We start from the raw sequence: 14,433 nt of genomic DNA on the forward strand, positions 1-14,433 counted from the left end.
TAATAGTGTCTTTTTATTCTTAAAAGTGTTCTGGTTTGGGTGATGAATTATGAGTCACAATCTCCACCATTCCTTATTGCATCACACCCAGGACCCCTCTTTATTTATGCTACAAGACCCCTTCCAGGAAAGGAAAAGGGGAGGCAACAATGCAATCCGGACACAGAAGCTTGCCATGATTACATGGGCTCAGAGAAAAAATACTATCTGGTGGGGAGAAATTAGGACAAGGTTCCTCTGACAAAGGATATAATGTCATAATTTACCCATTCCCTTCCCTTCCATTATTTCATTTAACTTCACAACAACCTAACCACTTACAGCTGATCCACTCTGCTATTGTGCATTTATTTGTGTATGGATCTGCCCTCTTCTTCTGTAACCTGCATTCCAAAACAGGATCCTAATTTGTCTGTTCTGCTCACCACAGTATTCCCAGTGACCGGTTCGGAGTGGGCACAGAGCAGGCCCCTAGGAACTATTTACTAGCTGAACAGACTCCCAGGAACTACTGACTGAATGAACTAAGGAAATTAAGGGGCAGAGAGCCGAGGTCTGTCCGCACGGAGTCAGGGGTAGAGAGAGGCAGGCAGGAATCAGTCCGGACGGCTTGATTCCTGGACTGGAACCCAGGAGTTTTCCTAGCCAATTGGCTGTAACCTCCCCAAACAGGGAACAAATGGGAGAGTGCGCACGCAGGTACAGTGCTCCTCGCCGGAATGCAAGACCGAGGGGCCCCAAAAAACAAGTGGCGCAGGAAACGCCACATTGCTCTTTCGCACCTGCCTCCCCTGAGAACAAGACTACATTTCCCAGTAGAGCTCGCGGCGCGCACGGACCGTGCCACGCGGCTTGCGCCTCCGCCGTCGTCCCGCTGGGGGCGCTGCGGCGACCCCTCCGCCGCCCCGTAGAAATCTCCGCGGCCCCGGGGCCGCTTGCTTCCTGTTTGTCGGACGAGGAGACATGGCGGCGGCGCCGGCGGCTGCTGGGTCTGGGGCCGGCCGAGGGCGACGGGCAGCGGCAACGGTGGCGGCTTGGGGCGGATGGGGCGGCCGGCCGCGGCCCAGTAACATTCTGCTGCAGCTGCGGCAAGGCCAGCTGACTGGCCGGGGCCTGGTCCGGGCCGTGCAGGTACGAAGCCGGCCCGGAGGGGCGGGGCGGGGCGGACCGGGCGGGAGCTGGCGGGGGACCGGAGAAGAGGCCTTTCCAGGCCGCCGCAGTACGGGCCCGACCCTTCTTGGCCGGCTGCGGGGCCTCCCTGCAGGCTGTGCAGATGCTGTCAGCCGCCGCCGGGCGGTGGGCAGCAGCGGGCTAGAGGCCCTGGTGAGGGGCCGAGCCTGCCTGGGCTGCATTGGGTATCGGTGGCGTGTACGAGCCCTGGGCCCAGCTCCTGGATCCTCCTCACCCTGCGCCACGTCTACACGTCTGGGGGACCCTGGGCGAGTTTGCTATAGCTTCTAAGGGCCTCGAGTTGTCTCCCGTGAATTGGGCGGTCGGGCGTTAATGCAGCCCTCGAACGGTTCCCAAGCCTATCATAAATGTCATTCTCTCAGAGAGGCCTTTCTTTGACACTTCCCCTCACCCCCCCCACCCCACTTCTAAAGTAGGTCCGCATTGTTATTCAGTCACAGCCCTGAATTCGTTTCGCTCACATTACTTTCTTGGTCTGTAATTACATATTTCTTTGTTGTCTACCCTTTTTGTCGCCTGTGTCCAACCTTAGGCTGAGTTCCAAAGGGTGCAGGGACTCTGTTTTGCCAATGTGGAGTGTCATGGTTAAGAGCGAGGACTTTGGAGTTAGGCCTGAATTCAAATTCTTGCTTGAGCAAGTGACCTTTTGGTGCCTCAGTTTCCTCATATGTAAAATGAAGGTGGTGATTTGTAACCTGCGTGTTAAGGTGTCCCGAGAATCAATGGAGACAATTGTGTAAAGCGTTAAGTGCATTTTTGTTGCTTAGTAAGGGTTGAAGGATAATCAGTTAATGCTGTACCTGGTATCTAACTTATAATAGGCGCCCAATATATGATTAGTATTTTTTGAATGAATGGAGGACACTGCTTTGGAGTGAGGCAGGATGAAAAGACCTAGACTCATGGAGCTGATCACTGTCTCTCCCCCCCTCCCCCCGCCATTCATTCCCAAATCTTAGGTTGTGAACACAACTGTAAAGCATTACTTAATTTAAAGACAGCTTTTGCATATAGAAACTTTTTGAAGGATGCACAAGAAATTAATAAAGTGGTTGGTGGGAGTAGGCGCCAATTGGGTAGATCGGGGAGTGAATAGGAGTGAGATTTTCATGGTATACTACATATAGTATATTTGAGCCATTTCAATATTACTCACATGATTAAAGGGACAGAATAAAGGTTAAAAGAAAAAAGCAGGTGGTCTCTGTTCTAGCAGGTTACAGATGAAGAAACAGTTCTGGATGAGCAGTATTTTCCTGAACATCAGATAATCATAGTTGAGTAACTTTTCCCCCCTTGCATTCTTCTTTATCTGCCTTAACATCCTGGAAATACTTGCTCTCTTGTTCTTTAAACCAAAATGCCTTACTTAACTGGGTTGTAGGGGCAGGCAGAAAAGGAATGAACTTACTGAGCGCATACTTTGGTTCAAGACATTGAGCAAGGTATGCATACAAGTCTTCATTTAATTTTCAGTCTTCTGAATTAGGTGTTGGAACTCCTGTCTTATCACAGATGAGGAAACAGGCTCCTAAAAGTTAGGTAATCTCCTAAACACCCATTTTGCTAATCCTTTACATTCTGAGGGCAGAAGGGAGCCACAGAAGTCATTCAGAATAATAAATGAGGCAATTTAGGATATTAATTTGTTTCCAGTGCTGGAGGACCTGGACTGGGAGGAGATTGGAGAAGCTCACCAGATAGAAGGGTGGTAGAATATTCTTGAGCCTGGGTTAGGCAAGTTGTTTTAATGAGTAGTTGTATGTGGGTATGGGAACTATTTCAGGGGTTGAGAAGAACTACCTTCCTAAAACTAGTCTTCCTTGCCCCTTCCCCCATACCACCTTTCCCCACATTACAGGTAAATTATTTCCTCACTGTGCTATGGAACAGCTATTACTGTACCATAGCACAGTAAGCATGTCCGTTGTGGCATGTGGTATACTGGGAAAGACCAGATTAAAAAATTTTTTTTAAGTTGTGGTAAACACGTAAAGTTTCCCATCTTAACCGTTTTTAAGTGTACAATTCAGCATTGTCAAATATAGTCACACTGTTGTGAATCAGATGTCCAGGATTTTTCCAACTTGCCAGTCTGAAACTCTATACCCATTAAACAACAACTTCCCTCCCATCCCCTGGAAACCATCATTCTACTTTGTTTCTATGAATTAGACTAGGTTTGGTTTTTTTAAAAATTTTTAATGTTTTATTTATTTCTGAGAGAGAGAGAGAGAGAGACAGCATGAGCAGGGGAGGGTTAGAGAGAGAGAAGGAGACACAGAATCCAAAGCAGGCTCCAGGCTCTGAGCTGTCAGCACAGAGCCTGGCTCAGGGCTCGAATGAATTAGACTAGTTTTGATACTTCTTAGAAGTGAGGTCAAACAGTATTTGTCTTTTTGTGACTGGCTTATTCCAGTTAGCTTAATGTCCTCAAAGTTCATTCATGTTGTAGCATATAACAGGATTTCCTTGGAAAAGACCAGATTTTAAAGGAAAGTGGACCTGGATTGACCCATGTTCCATCACTTACCAGCTGAGTGATCCAGGTGACATTATTTAACCTTTCTGAACCTTAGTTTCCTTATTGCTAAAATGTCAATAATATCTATCTCACAGGGCTCTTAGGATTACGTGAAATAATAGGTCTAAAAAGCTTGGCCAGTATGAGGCAGATAGTAGATGTTCAGTAACTAGTTGATGTCAGCTTGTAGCTATTAGATTGGGTTTCTCAAGGGAATTTGTCTTATTTTTCTTTGAAACAGAACCTGAAACAGTGGCAGGCCCTTGATACTCAGGACTCAGAAAATTGTTTGAATTAAAATACTGCTTGGGGGAACCTGGGTGGCTCAGTCGGTTAAGTGTCCCACTTTGGCCCAGGTCATGATCTCAGGGTTCGTGAGTTGAAAAAGACCAAATGAGTTTATACATTTAAAGCACTTAAAATAGTATTTTTACATATGGTAAGCATGCTAAAAAGGTTAGCAAATACTGTTTAACAAATATTCTATATTCTGATGGATCCTAAATCTATATTTCCATCCAGATTTCTCCATTTAACTCCAGATAGGTATATCCAAATATTGTCTCAATACCTCCACTTAGATGTTTCATGAGCATCTCAAAACTCAGTATGTTAAATAAAATGCCTGATTCCTCTTTGGCCAAACCTGATCATCCCCAAGTCTTCCCTGTTTCTCTAAATGGAACTGAAGAGAAGTCTGGGAGAAGACTCTGGACCACATGTTTTATTTAGAATGGGCCTGTTCTATGTGGATTTCAGTGTGCCTTATTTTCTTTTCTCCCATTGAATTCGCTCTCTGTCAAAGTAATAAAGTAGTGCTGATATAGTGCTGTGGCATTTACAGAGCCTATGTATATTTATCAGCACATGTGATTCTTACGGCAAATCAGATCTTATAAATCCCTTGCTTAAAACCCTCCAGTGGCATCTCACTGCAATTAGAATCAAACCCAGATTCCTTACCATGAGTGCATAAGACCTGCATGATCAGTAGGAGTTGAGGGAAAGGGTTATAGACTAGGCAAATCCTAGGCTCGGGGCAGAGTAACTCTCACAGGTCATGACGCACCACCCCTAGAGCTAGTCCTTCAGTTTGACAGTCTGGTGACAAACTAGGTTATGGCATCCTCATTCTGTTTCCCAAATGCCAGTCATTGCTTCCTTCATGATTACTTGCATATCTAAAGTCTACCTGAATATTACTTCAAGTTTTTTCTCGAGCTTGACCCTCCTTTTTAAAAAAAATTTCAATAAATTTGTTTTAGCCTCATTCTAAGCACTAGTGTTTGTGAAACCTAGGAGTTTAAGTCAACTATAGTCTTCCCTTGCCTGTGAAGGGTAATTTGATATTAAAAAACCCCTGGATTGGATACATTCTCATAAACTAAAAATATAAATATTTTCATTTTAACAGGAAGTTCTGTATTCACATACCATAAAATTCACTCCTAATTATATTGAAGCAAAACAGATCCCACTACAGTGGACACAAGTATTCATTGGTTAACATTTGTTATCAGAATAACCTAAGAAGGTATTTAATCTTGAATTATTTTTTAAGACTGCTATTTACTTGCACTAAATATGATGTTATAAGGCATTAGATATCTTACACTTAGGACTAACAAATAAGATGCACATTTATGTTTATGGAATTCACCCTTTAATTACTTAACAAGAAAAACAGTAAAGACAGACTAAGTCAATGAAAACTAAGTGCTTGGAAATGTCATATCCACTGAACAGGTTGACAGCTTAGGCAACATGATGTAAGAGATTATCGCTGCTATAAACTGTCAAACCACAAGTACTCCAAGGGGAGAAACCCATACAACACCTGCCAGTAATTCAGCTTTGAAGATGCCTGGATTGGTGGCTCTTTCATCACAGTACTTAGCTGTTCACAAGGAAAACAAAATCCAAATGATTATTTTTAAATGGAAGTAAGTGCCTTGTAAGACAACATAGAGGTGGTAAAAGAAATTCCTTGTGAAGTTGGATATTTGGAGAACTATTGGAAGCTCTCTAGGTATTATAAGTCTTGTAACTAAAAACAGCAATGCTCTACCCCACTTTTTGCCCCCAAATTGTACCCTCCTGAGGCAACCACTGTCCACGCTGTAGCTGTTTGTTTTGCAGAGGAAGGGTCCTCTAGGAAACAGAATAGCCAGTATTTGTAAGTAACATGCTATTGCTTGACTTTTCAGTTTGAGACATTATCTGTTTTCTTCCTCTGTAAACTAGGATTTAATTCACAACACCCTATGCTACATATTTCCTTTTTGTTCTCCTAATGTGGTTATATCACTTTTTGGGCCATTGACATTAAGAATTTACTTATATGATGGTGGGGCACCTGGGTGGCTCAATCAGTTAAGCATCCAACTTTGGCTCAGGTCATGATCTTGTGGTCTGTAAATTTGAGCACCATGTTGGGCTCTGTGCTGACACCTATATGTGCAAACATATGGTATCTGTTCATAGGGTCCTCCTATTTTTAAAAGCCATCTTCTCTCTCATGATTATGTTGGGCTTTGGTTGCTTTAGAGAACTTTATGGAATAGCAGAGAGTTGAGTTGGTTTTGAAGAATGAATAGAATTTGAACAAGTAGCAGAGATCTTTCTGACACTAAGAATACCACTGAGAAAGTCCTCCTAATTGGTCAGTAGAAGACAGGGAAGAGGCAATAAAATGTTTGTATGGGACATAATGGGAGATAAGTATAGATATTTTGGGAATAGGATGGGGATATTTATTGAACATCTACAGGTGCCATTGTGGAGAGACTTACTTGTGTGTTTATTAAATATTTGACCTACAAAAACCTATAGTAAGTAATACCAAAGTATTACCACAGTACCCATGTATCCACTATGAAACTTAAGAAAGTACTAGTAGGGGGGCGCCTGGGTGGCTTAGTCGGTTAAGCGTCCGACTTTCGCTTGGGTCATGATCTTGTGGTTCGTGGGTTCGAGCCCCGCGTCGGGCTCTGTGCTGACTGCCAGCTCAGAGCCTGACCCTCCCCTGCTCACACTGTCTCTCTCTCTCTCTCCTAGAAAAAAAAATATGTATATATAAAGAAAGTACTAGTAGGGGCGCCTGGGTGGCTAAGTCTGATGAGTGTCCAACTCTTTATTTTGGCTAAGGTCGTGATCCCAGGGTCATGTGATTGAGCCCCATATCAGGCTCTGTGCGGAGTGTGGAGCCTGCTTTTTTTTTTTTTTTTTAATTTTTTAATGTTTTATTTATTTCTAGGAGAGAGAGAGAGAGAGACAGCGTGAGCAGGGGAGGGTCAGAGAGAGAGGGAGTCACAGACTGAAGCAGGCTCCAGGCTCTGAGCTGGCAGTCAGCACAGAGCCCGACGCGGGGCTCGAACTCACGAACCGCGAGATCATGACCTAAGCAAAAGTCGGACGCTTAACCGACTAAGCCATCCAGGCGCCCCATGTGTGGAGCCTGCTTAAGATTCTCTCTCTCCCTTCCTCTTCCCCTCTCCCTGACTCATGCTTGCTCGCTCGCTCTCTCTCTCTCTCTCTCAAAAAAAAGTACCAGTATAGTTAATATCCCTTCACGTCATCCCCTCCCCTCTAGAGGTAATATGTGTTTTGAATAGGTAACATATACACATACAGGTTGCAGAGAAAAGTAAGTCTCCCTTGTAAGTAGTCCACTGCCACCTCTGCCAGCACCCTCCAGCTCTACTCCCAGAGGCAACTATGGTTATTGATTCTTATGTATGTATCTAGAGACATGTAAAACTTAGAAAAGCAAATATGTCTATATATCTTTTTCCTACACAGGTGGTATCATACTATACATATTTTGCATTTATCTTTTATCACTTGAAATTGTGTCTTAGAAATCCTTCCATAATCAGTGCATACAGATTTATTTTGTTCTAAGCATTTCAAAAGCTTCTTGTGTTGAAATATAACGTGCAAATAAAAATGCACAAGAAATACATACACAGCCCAATGAATAGTAATAAAGCCATCATCTACATAGCAACCAGCTAGATCACTTCTGTACCTCTAGCCTACAGGTCTAGTTTTCCTCCTTTCCAAATGAAAGTACTAGCCTGACTTCTTTTTTTTAACATTTGTTTTTATTTTTGAGTGAGAGAGAGCGCGCGCGCGCGTGCTAGCAGGGGAGGGGCAGAGAGAGAGGGAAACAGAATCCTGAGCAGGCTCCAGTCTCTGAGCTGTCACCACAGAGCCCAGCATGGGGCTCAAACCCACAAAGAGAGATCATTATCTGAGCCAAAATCGGATACCTAACCAACTGAGACATCCAGGTGCCCCACTAGCCTGACTTCTAAAATTGTATTTAGGAGTACTAGTTTTAATGCTTTATATAAGTAGAATGAAAAAGTATATACCAAGTCTGCTTTCTTTCAATCGATATTTATTAGATTGATTCATGATACTGGTGAAGCTGTAGTTCATTAATTTTTATTGCTATATAGTATTCTATTGTAGTAACAAGCCACAATTCCTTCTACTTCTGTTGAATATATGAGATCTTTCCAGTTTGGGACTATTATGAGTACTACTTGGTATGAACATTCTTGTACATGTCTCCTGATGCATATATGTGTAATTTCTTTTGGGTATATACTTAGAAGTAGAATCACTGGGTTATGGGATATGTATAGATTGAGCATCAGTAGCTATTACCAAACACTTTCCCAAGTGGCTATACTAGTTTACTTTCTCACCAGCCATGTATGAGAGTTTCTGTTTCATGTTCTCGCTAACCCATGGTGTTGCCAGTCTTTTTAAATTTAGCCATTCTGTCTCCTTATAGTTTTAGTTTGTGTTTCCCTATAACTAATGCAATTAAGCACCTTTTCAGAAGTCTTTTGGCTATTTGGACATCCTCTTTTATGGATGGCCTGTTTAGCTCTTTTGCACATTTTTTCCTATGGGTTTTTTTCTTTACTGATTTGAAGTCTTTTCATTTCTTGGATATGAACCTTTATAGTGATGTTTTACAAATATTTTCTCTCATTTGGTGACCTACTTTTTTAGTCTCTAAAAATATCTTTTGATAGAAATGTTTAGTTTTAATATAGCTCTTTGTATCACCATTTTCCTTCATGGTTAGTGTTTTTTTGTATTCTATTTAAGAAATCTTTGCCTACTCTAAGGATCGTGAAGGAATTCTGTTTATTTCCTAGAAGCTTTATTATTTTTGCCTTTTACATTTATTTATTTTTAAATGTTTATTTTGAGAGAGAGAGAGAAAACACAAGTTGGGAAGGGCAGAGAGAGAAGAGAGGGAGACTCCCCAGCAGGCTCTGCACTGTTAGCACAGAGCCCAGCATGGGGCTCAATTTCATGAACTGTGAAATCATGACCTGAGCCGAAATCAAGGGTTGGACTTCCAACCAGCTGAGCCACCCAGGGGCCCTTACATTTAAATATAAGCTCCATTTGGAATTTGTTTTTGATGTGGTATGAACTTGTCCATAAAGATACCCAATTGACTCAATGTTATTTATTGGAAAGTCTCTTATTCCCCCAGTACTCTGCGATGTGTTTTCATATCTGTTTCCTGTCTATTCCTGTCTCTTTATCCCTGTACTGATACTAGGGATATTTTTTTATTTTCTGTAACTTTATATGTCTTGATTTTGGCTATAGATTACATATAGTGTATAGTAGCTTTTCCTACTTAGTTATCTTCAAGAGTTCCTTGATTCTTAGCCCTTTGCCATTTCCACATATATTTTAGAATGAGCTTGTACATTTTTACAACAAAATTTTCATTGGGATTGCATTCAGTCTGTTGAATACAATACATTTTCTTCTCCCCCTCTCTGTCAAATCCTCCCTTTTAACTGTAGCTATAATATAAAAGCAAAAAAAATTGATTTTTTAAAATATAATTTGTCAAATTGGCTAACATACAGTGTGTGAAGTGTGCTCTTGGCTTTTGGGGTAGCTTCCCATGGTTCATCACTTACATACAACACCCCGTGTTCATCCCATCAAGTGTCCTCCTCAATGCCCATCACCCATTTCCCCCTCCCCCCCCATCAACCCTCAATTTGTTCTCTATTTAAGAGTTTCCTGTGGTTTGCCTCCCTCTCTCTCTGTTTGTAGCTATTTTTTTTCCCCTTCCCTTCCCCCATGGACTTCTGTTAAGTTTCTCAAGATCCACATATGAGTGAAAACCTATGGTATCGTTCTCTGACTGACATTTCACCTAGCATAATACTTTGCAGTTCCATCCACATGGCTGCAAATGGCATGATTTCATTCAAGATTGATTTTTATATTGTTTTTGTATTTATATGGACGTTAAATTTTAATACTTTACCTTCAGATTCTTTTGGATTGTATATGTGTACAGTTATTTACAAATATCATACCTGCAAATGAAGGTTTTATTTTATACTTTCCAGTTTTCTATCTTTTCTTTTTCTTGCCTGATTATGCTGCCTGAGTTAAAGGGGCACATTCCTGATCTAAGAGGGAAAGCCTTAAACATTTCACCATTAATTATGATGTCTGCTGAAGGTTTCTTTTTTTAATAAAAAATTTTTAAGTTTATTTCTTTATTTTGAGAAAGAGAGCGCATATGAGGGGAAGGGGCAGAGAGAATCCCAAGTAGGCTCAGTGCTGTCATCTCAGAACCTGACATGGTACTTAACTCATCAGCCACTAGATCATGACCTGAGCCGAAATCACAAGTTGGACACAATCGATAGAGCCACCTAAGTGTCCCTGCTGAAGGTTTTCTGTAGATACCATTATTTGTTCGCTTTTTTTCTTTCTCTTTTTTCTTTTAAACTATTTTTTTTAAGTGTTTTATTTCTGAGAGAGAGAGAGAGAGAGAGAGAGAGAGAGAGAGAGAGACAGCGTGAGCAGGGGAGGGTCAGAGAGAAAAGGAGACACAGAATCCGAAACAGGCCCCAGGCTCTGAGCTAGCTGTCAGCACAGAGCCCAACGTGGGATTTGAACCCACGAACCATGAGATCATGACCTGTGCTGAAATCGGACGCTTAACTGACTGAGCTACCCAAGCGCCCCATTCGCTGCTTTTCTCAGTTTGTAATGTTGCATTTTACAAAATTCTTTTTCTGCACCAGTTGTGATATTCATATAATTGTTCCTCTGTATGTTATCAGTGTGATGAATTACCTATTTTTCCTTTGTTTACTCATGCTTTAGATGTCATAGCTAAGAAACCATTGCCTATATCTAAGGTTATGAAACTTATGCCTATCTTTTCCTCTAAATATTTTTATAGTTTTAGCTCTTACATTTAGGTCTTTGATCTATTTTGAGTTAATTTCTCTATATGGTATGTGTAAAGAAGTTTATTTTCATTCTTTTGCTCATTGATGCCAGTTGTCCCAGTAACATTTATTGAAAAGACTATTTTTTTTCCTCATTGAATTGTGTGGACACCATTGTAAAAAATCAGTTGACTGTAAATGTAAGGATTTAATTTGGAATCTCAGTACTATTCCATTGACCTAGGTGTCTGTCCTTATGCCAAAGCCTTGATTACTATAGGCTTGTAATAAACTTGGAAGTCAGAAAGTGTGATTCTTCCAATTTTGCTCTCTTGTTTCAAGATTATTTTGGCCATCCCAGGTCCCTTGGATTTCCTTTTATCAGGTTGTCAATTTTTTTCAATGAAGCCACCTGGGATTGTGATAGAAACTGCACTGAATCAATATAGGGAGTATTGCTGTTTTAGCAATATTAAGTCTTCCAATCTATGAACATGGATGGCTTTCCATTTATTTAGGCCTCCTTTAATTTCTTTCAATGATGTTTTATAGTTTCATTGCACAAATCTTGTACTTTTTTGTTAACTTTATTTCTTTTTTTTTTTAATTTTTTTTTAATGTTTTATTTATTTCTAGGAGAGAGAGAGAGAGACAGCGTGAGCAGGGGAGGATCAGAGAGAGAGGGAGTCACAGCTGAAACAGGCTCCAGGCTCTGAGCTGGCAGTCAGCACAGAGCCCGACGCGGGGCTCGAACCCACGAACCGTGCGATCATGACCCAAGTGAAAGTCGGACGCTTAACCGACTAAGCCACCCAGGCGCCCCTGTTAACTTTATTTCTAAGTTTTATTATTTTTGGTTTCATTATGAATGGAACTGTTTTCTTAATTTCGTTTTTGGATTGTTCATTGTAGTTGTATAGAAATATAGCTAATTTTTTATATTGATTTTTATCCTGCAACCTTATTGAACTCATTTATTACCTCTAATAGTTTTTTATGTGAGTTCCTTAATGTATTCTATGTATAAGATCATAGGATTGCAAATAAAAATAGTTTTTCTTTGCCATCTGGATGCCATTATTTCTTTTTCTTGCCTACTTGCTGTGGTTCGAGTCGCTAGTACAGTGAGGATCAACAACATCCTTGTTTTTTTCTTGATCTTAGTGGGAAAGCATTCAGGCTTTCACTGTTAGTTATGATGATAGCTGTGGGTTTTTGGTAAATACCCTTTATCAGGTTGATTATATTGATTAATTTTCATATGTTGACCCAACCTTGCATTCCTGGAGTATACTTCACTTGGTCATGGTATATGATGCTTTTTACATGCTGCTAGATTTGGTTTGCTAGTATTTTGCTGGGGATTTTTGTCTATATCTATCAGAAATCTTGATCTGTAGTTTTATTGTGACATCCTTGTCTGGTTTTGGTATTAGGGTAATAGAATGAATTGGGAAGTCTTCCCTCTTCTATTTTATGGAAAAGTCTTAAGTATTTTTGGTTTCTCTTTAAATGTTTGGTAGAATTTACCAGTGAAGCATCTGGACTTGGGCTTTTCTTTGTGGATAGTTTTCTTTCCTTTTTTCTTATTAAATCACCAATTTGATTCGTCTTGATTCAGTTTCAGTTGTTTGTGTTTTGCTAGGAGTTTGTCCGTTTCATCTAGGTTATGTAATTTGTTGGTATATAATTGTTCCTAGTACTTCTTTATAACCCTTTTTGTTTTCATAAGGTTGATAGTAATGACCCCTCTTTCATTCCTGATTTAGTTATCTGAGTCATTGTTAAGTTGGTCATTGTAACTAAAGTTTTAATTTTGTTATTTTCAAAGAACCAACTTTTGATTTTGGTGATTTATTTTTTAAATTATTTATTTTTGCAATAGTCTTTATTTCCTTGTGCTTGTTTGGAGTTTGGTTTATTCTTTTTTCTAGTTTCTCATGGTGGAAGTTTAGGTAATTTATCTGAGGTCTTTTTTTAATATAAATATTTACACCTATAAATTTGTAAACAGTGCTTTGCTGTGTTCCATAAAACTATGTTTGTTTTCTTTCTTTCCTTTCAAGGAAAGGAAAGATTCTTTTCCATTGTTTTTGGACTTGCCTTGATTTGAACTAGCTTGAATGATGTGAAATTGCTGATATTCAAATTTTTTTTTTTTACCCACAGAAATGGTAATGCCTTTGGTTCACCCTAACACAAATCACTCTCACAAACTTTTCATTACCTCTCTATTACTTCTGTATTATTTTATTTTTACAATCTATAAAACAAGCTCAGGAAGGATACTGGGACTTGTCCAAGATCATAGGACTGATATGCATCAGGATATCTAAGGCATTACTGAAAGCCTGCGTATCCTGTAATAACAGTTATAAAGAGCTTTTGATCTGATTGAAGGACAAGTATATATGAAAATAATTCACATCCGGCCCCTGATTAATGATACATCCTTAGAGTGTTAGTGGAACTGTGCCATAATTGGTTAATGATCTTGTCATAAGTCTAGAAGGTTATTGCTCATTCCTTCAAACATTTACTGAGTCTCTTGCCCAGCATTCTTTGAGAGAGAGAAGGTGGACACGATAAACACAGCCTGGTGCTACTCTGAAGGAGGAGGGGACAAAGGAATCAGTAATTATGATACAGAGGATAAATGTTAGATAAGTCCCCAGAGGCAGGACACTTACTCTCTTACAAAGGAGAGAGAAGGGAAGCTCAGCAAAGAAAATTTCTAGTTATTTGGCTTGCTCTTTAAAGAAGAAGAAGGAGCTTTCCAGGTAGAAAAAAACAGGCAAGGATATTTCAGGCAGGGAAGAGCATGTGCAGAGAGACCTAGAGAACATGTACGTTTGGAGCCTAGCGTACCCTTTGGGGAAGAGATGAAACTAGAGAGGAGAGTCGGTGACAGAATATAAAGGCCATTGTGTCACAAGAGAAGAAGTTGCACTTTTAGCTTGTAGGCTTTTGGGGAGCTTTTGAAGGTTTCTCAAAGGAGAAATTTGAATTAATTTGTCCTGGGTGGGTTTAGGAGGCAGTTGCTTTCCTTTGCCATGTATCCTAATAGTTCTTTCCTCAGCAGTAAAATATTCCTTTTTCTTTTTTTCTTTTGACTCACAGTTCACTGAGACATTTTTGGCAGAGAGGGACAAACAGTCCAAATGGAGTGGAATTCCTCAGCTGCTCCTGAAGCTGTATGCAACCAGCCACCTCCACAGTGACTTCATTGAGTGCCAAAACATCCTCAAGGTAACTCTCAAGGCTCTTGGAAGGGCTGTATTCACCTCCAGGTGACACAGATGTCTGGTTTTGGTTTTGTTTTGTTTTTTTCCTCCTTTAGTCTACTTTTTAAAATAGCCTGTTTTTATTGTGTAAGCTGTATAGAATTTGGGAAGTTCAGAAAAAGTACAAGGAGGAAAATAAAAATCACCTATAATCCCATCACCTAGATAATCACCATTAAGTTCCCTG

General features: G+C 40.4%; 1 protein-coding gene across 4 annotated transcripts in view; it reads left to right on the top strand.

Annotated features, from left to right (window-relative positions):
• The first annotated feature begins 925 nt into the window (after positions 1-925).
• Positions 926-14,433, top strand: part of LOC120242771 (transient receptor potential cation channel subfamily C member 4 associated protein) — a 77,626-nt gene continuing 64,118 nt past the window's right edge. For all 4 annotated transcript variants that reach the window (XR_005531163.1, XR_005531164.1, XM_039248700.1 and 1 more), the window contains exons 1-2: positions 926-1,131; positions 14,083-14,211. Coding sequence is in view for 2 of the 4 variants with exons in the window: in XM_039248700.1 (XP_039104631.1) it covers positions 964-1,131; positions 14,083-14,211 (297 nt within the window). In the remaining 2 variants the exon portion in view is untranslated. The remainder of the gene's footprint in view (positions 1,132-14,082; positions 14,212-14,433) is intronic.

This window comes from Hyaena hyaena, unplaced genomic scaffold (genome assembly GCF_003009895.1).
Source record: "Hyaena hyaena isolate Hyena2069 unplaced genomic scaffold, ASM300989v1 scaffold_315, whole genome shotgun sequence".
Classification (NCBI taxonomy): domain Eukaryota; kingdom Metazoa; phylum Chordata; class Mammalia; order Carnivora; family Hyaenidae; genus Hyaena; species Hyaena hyaena.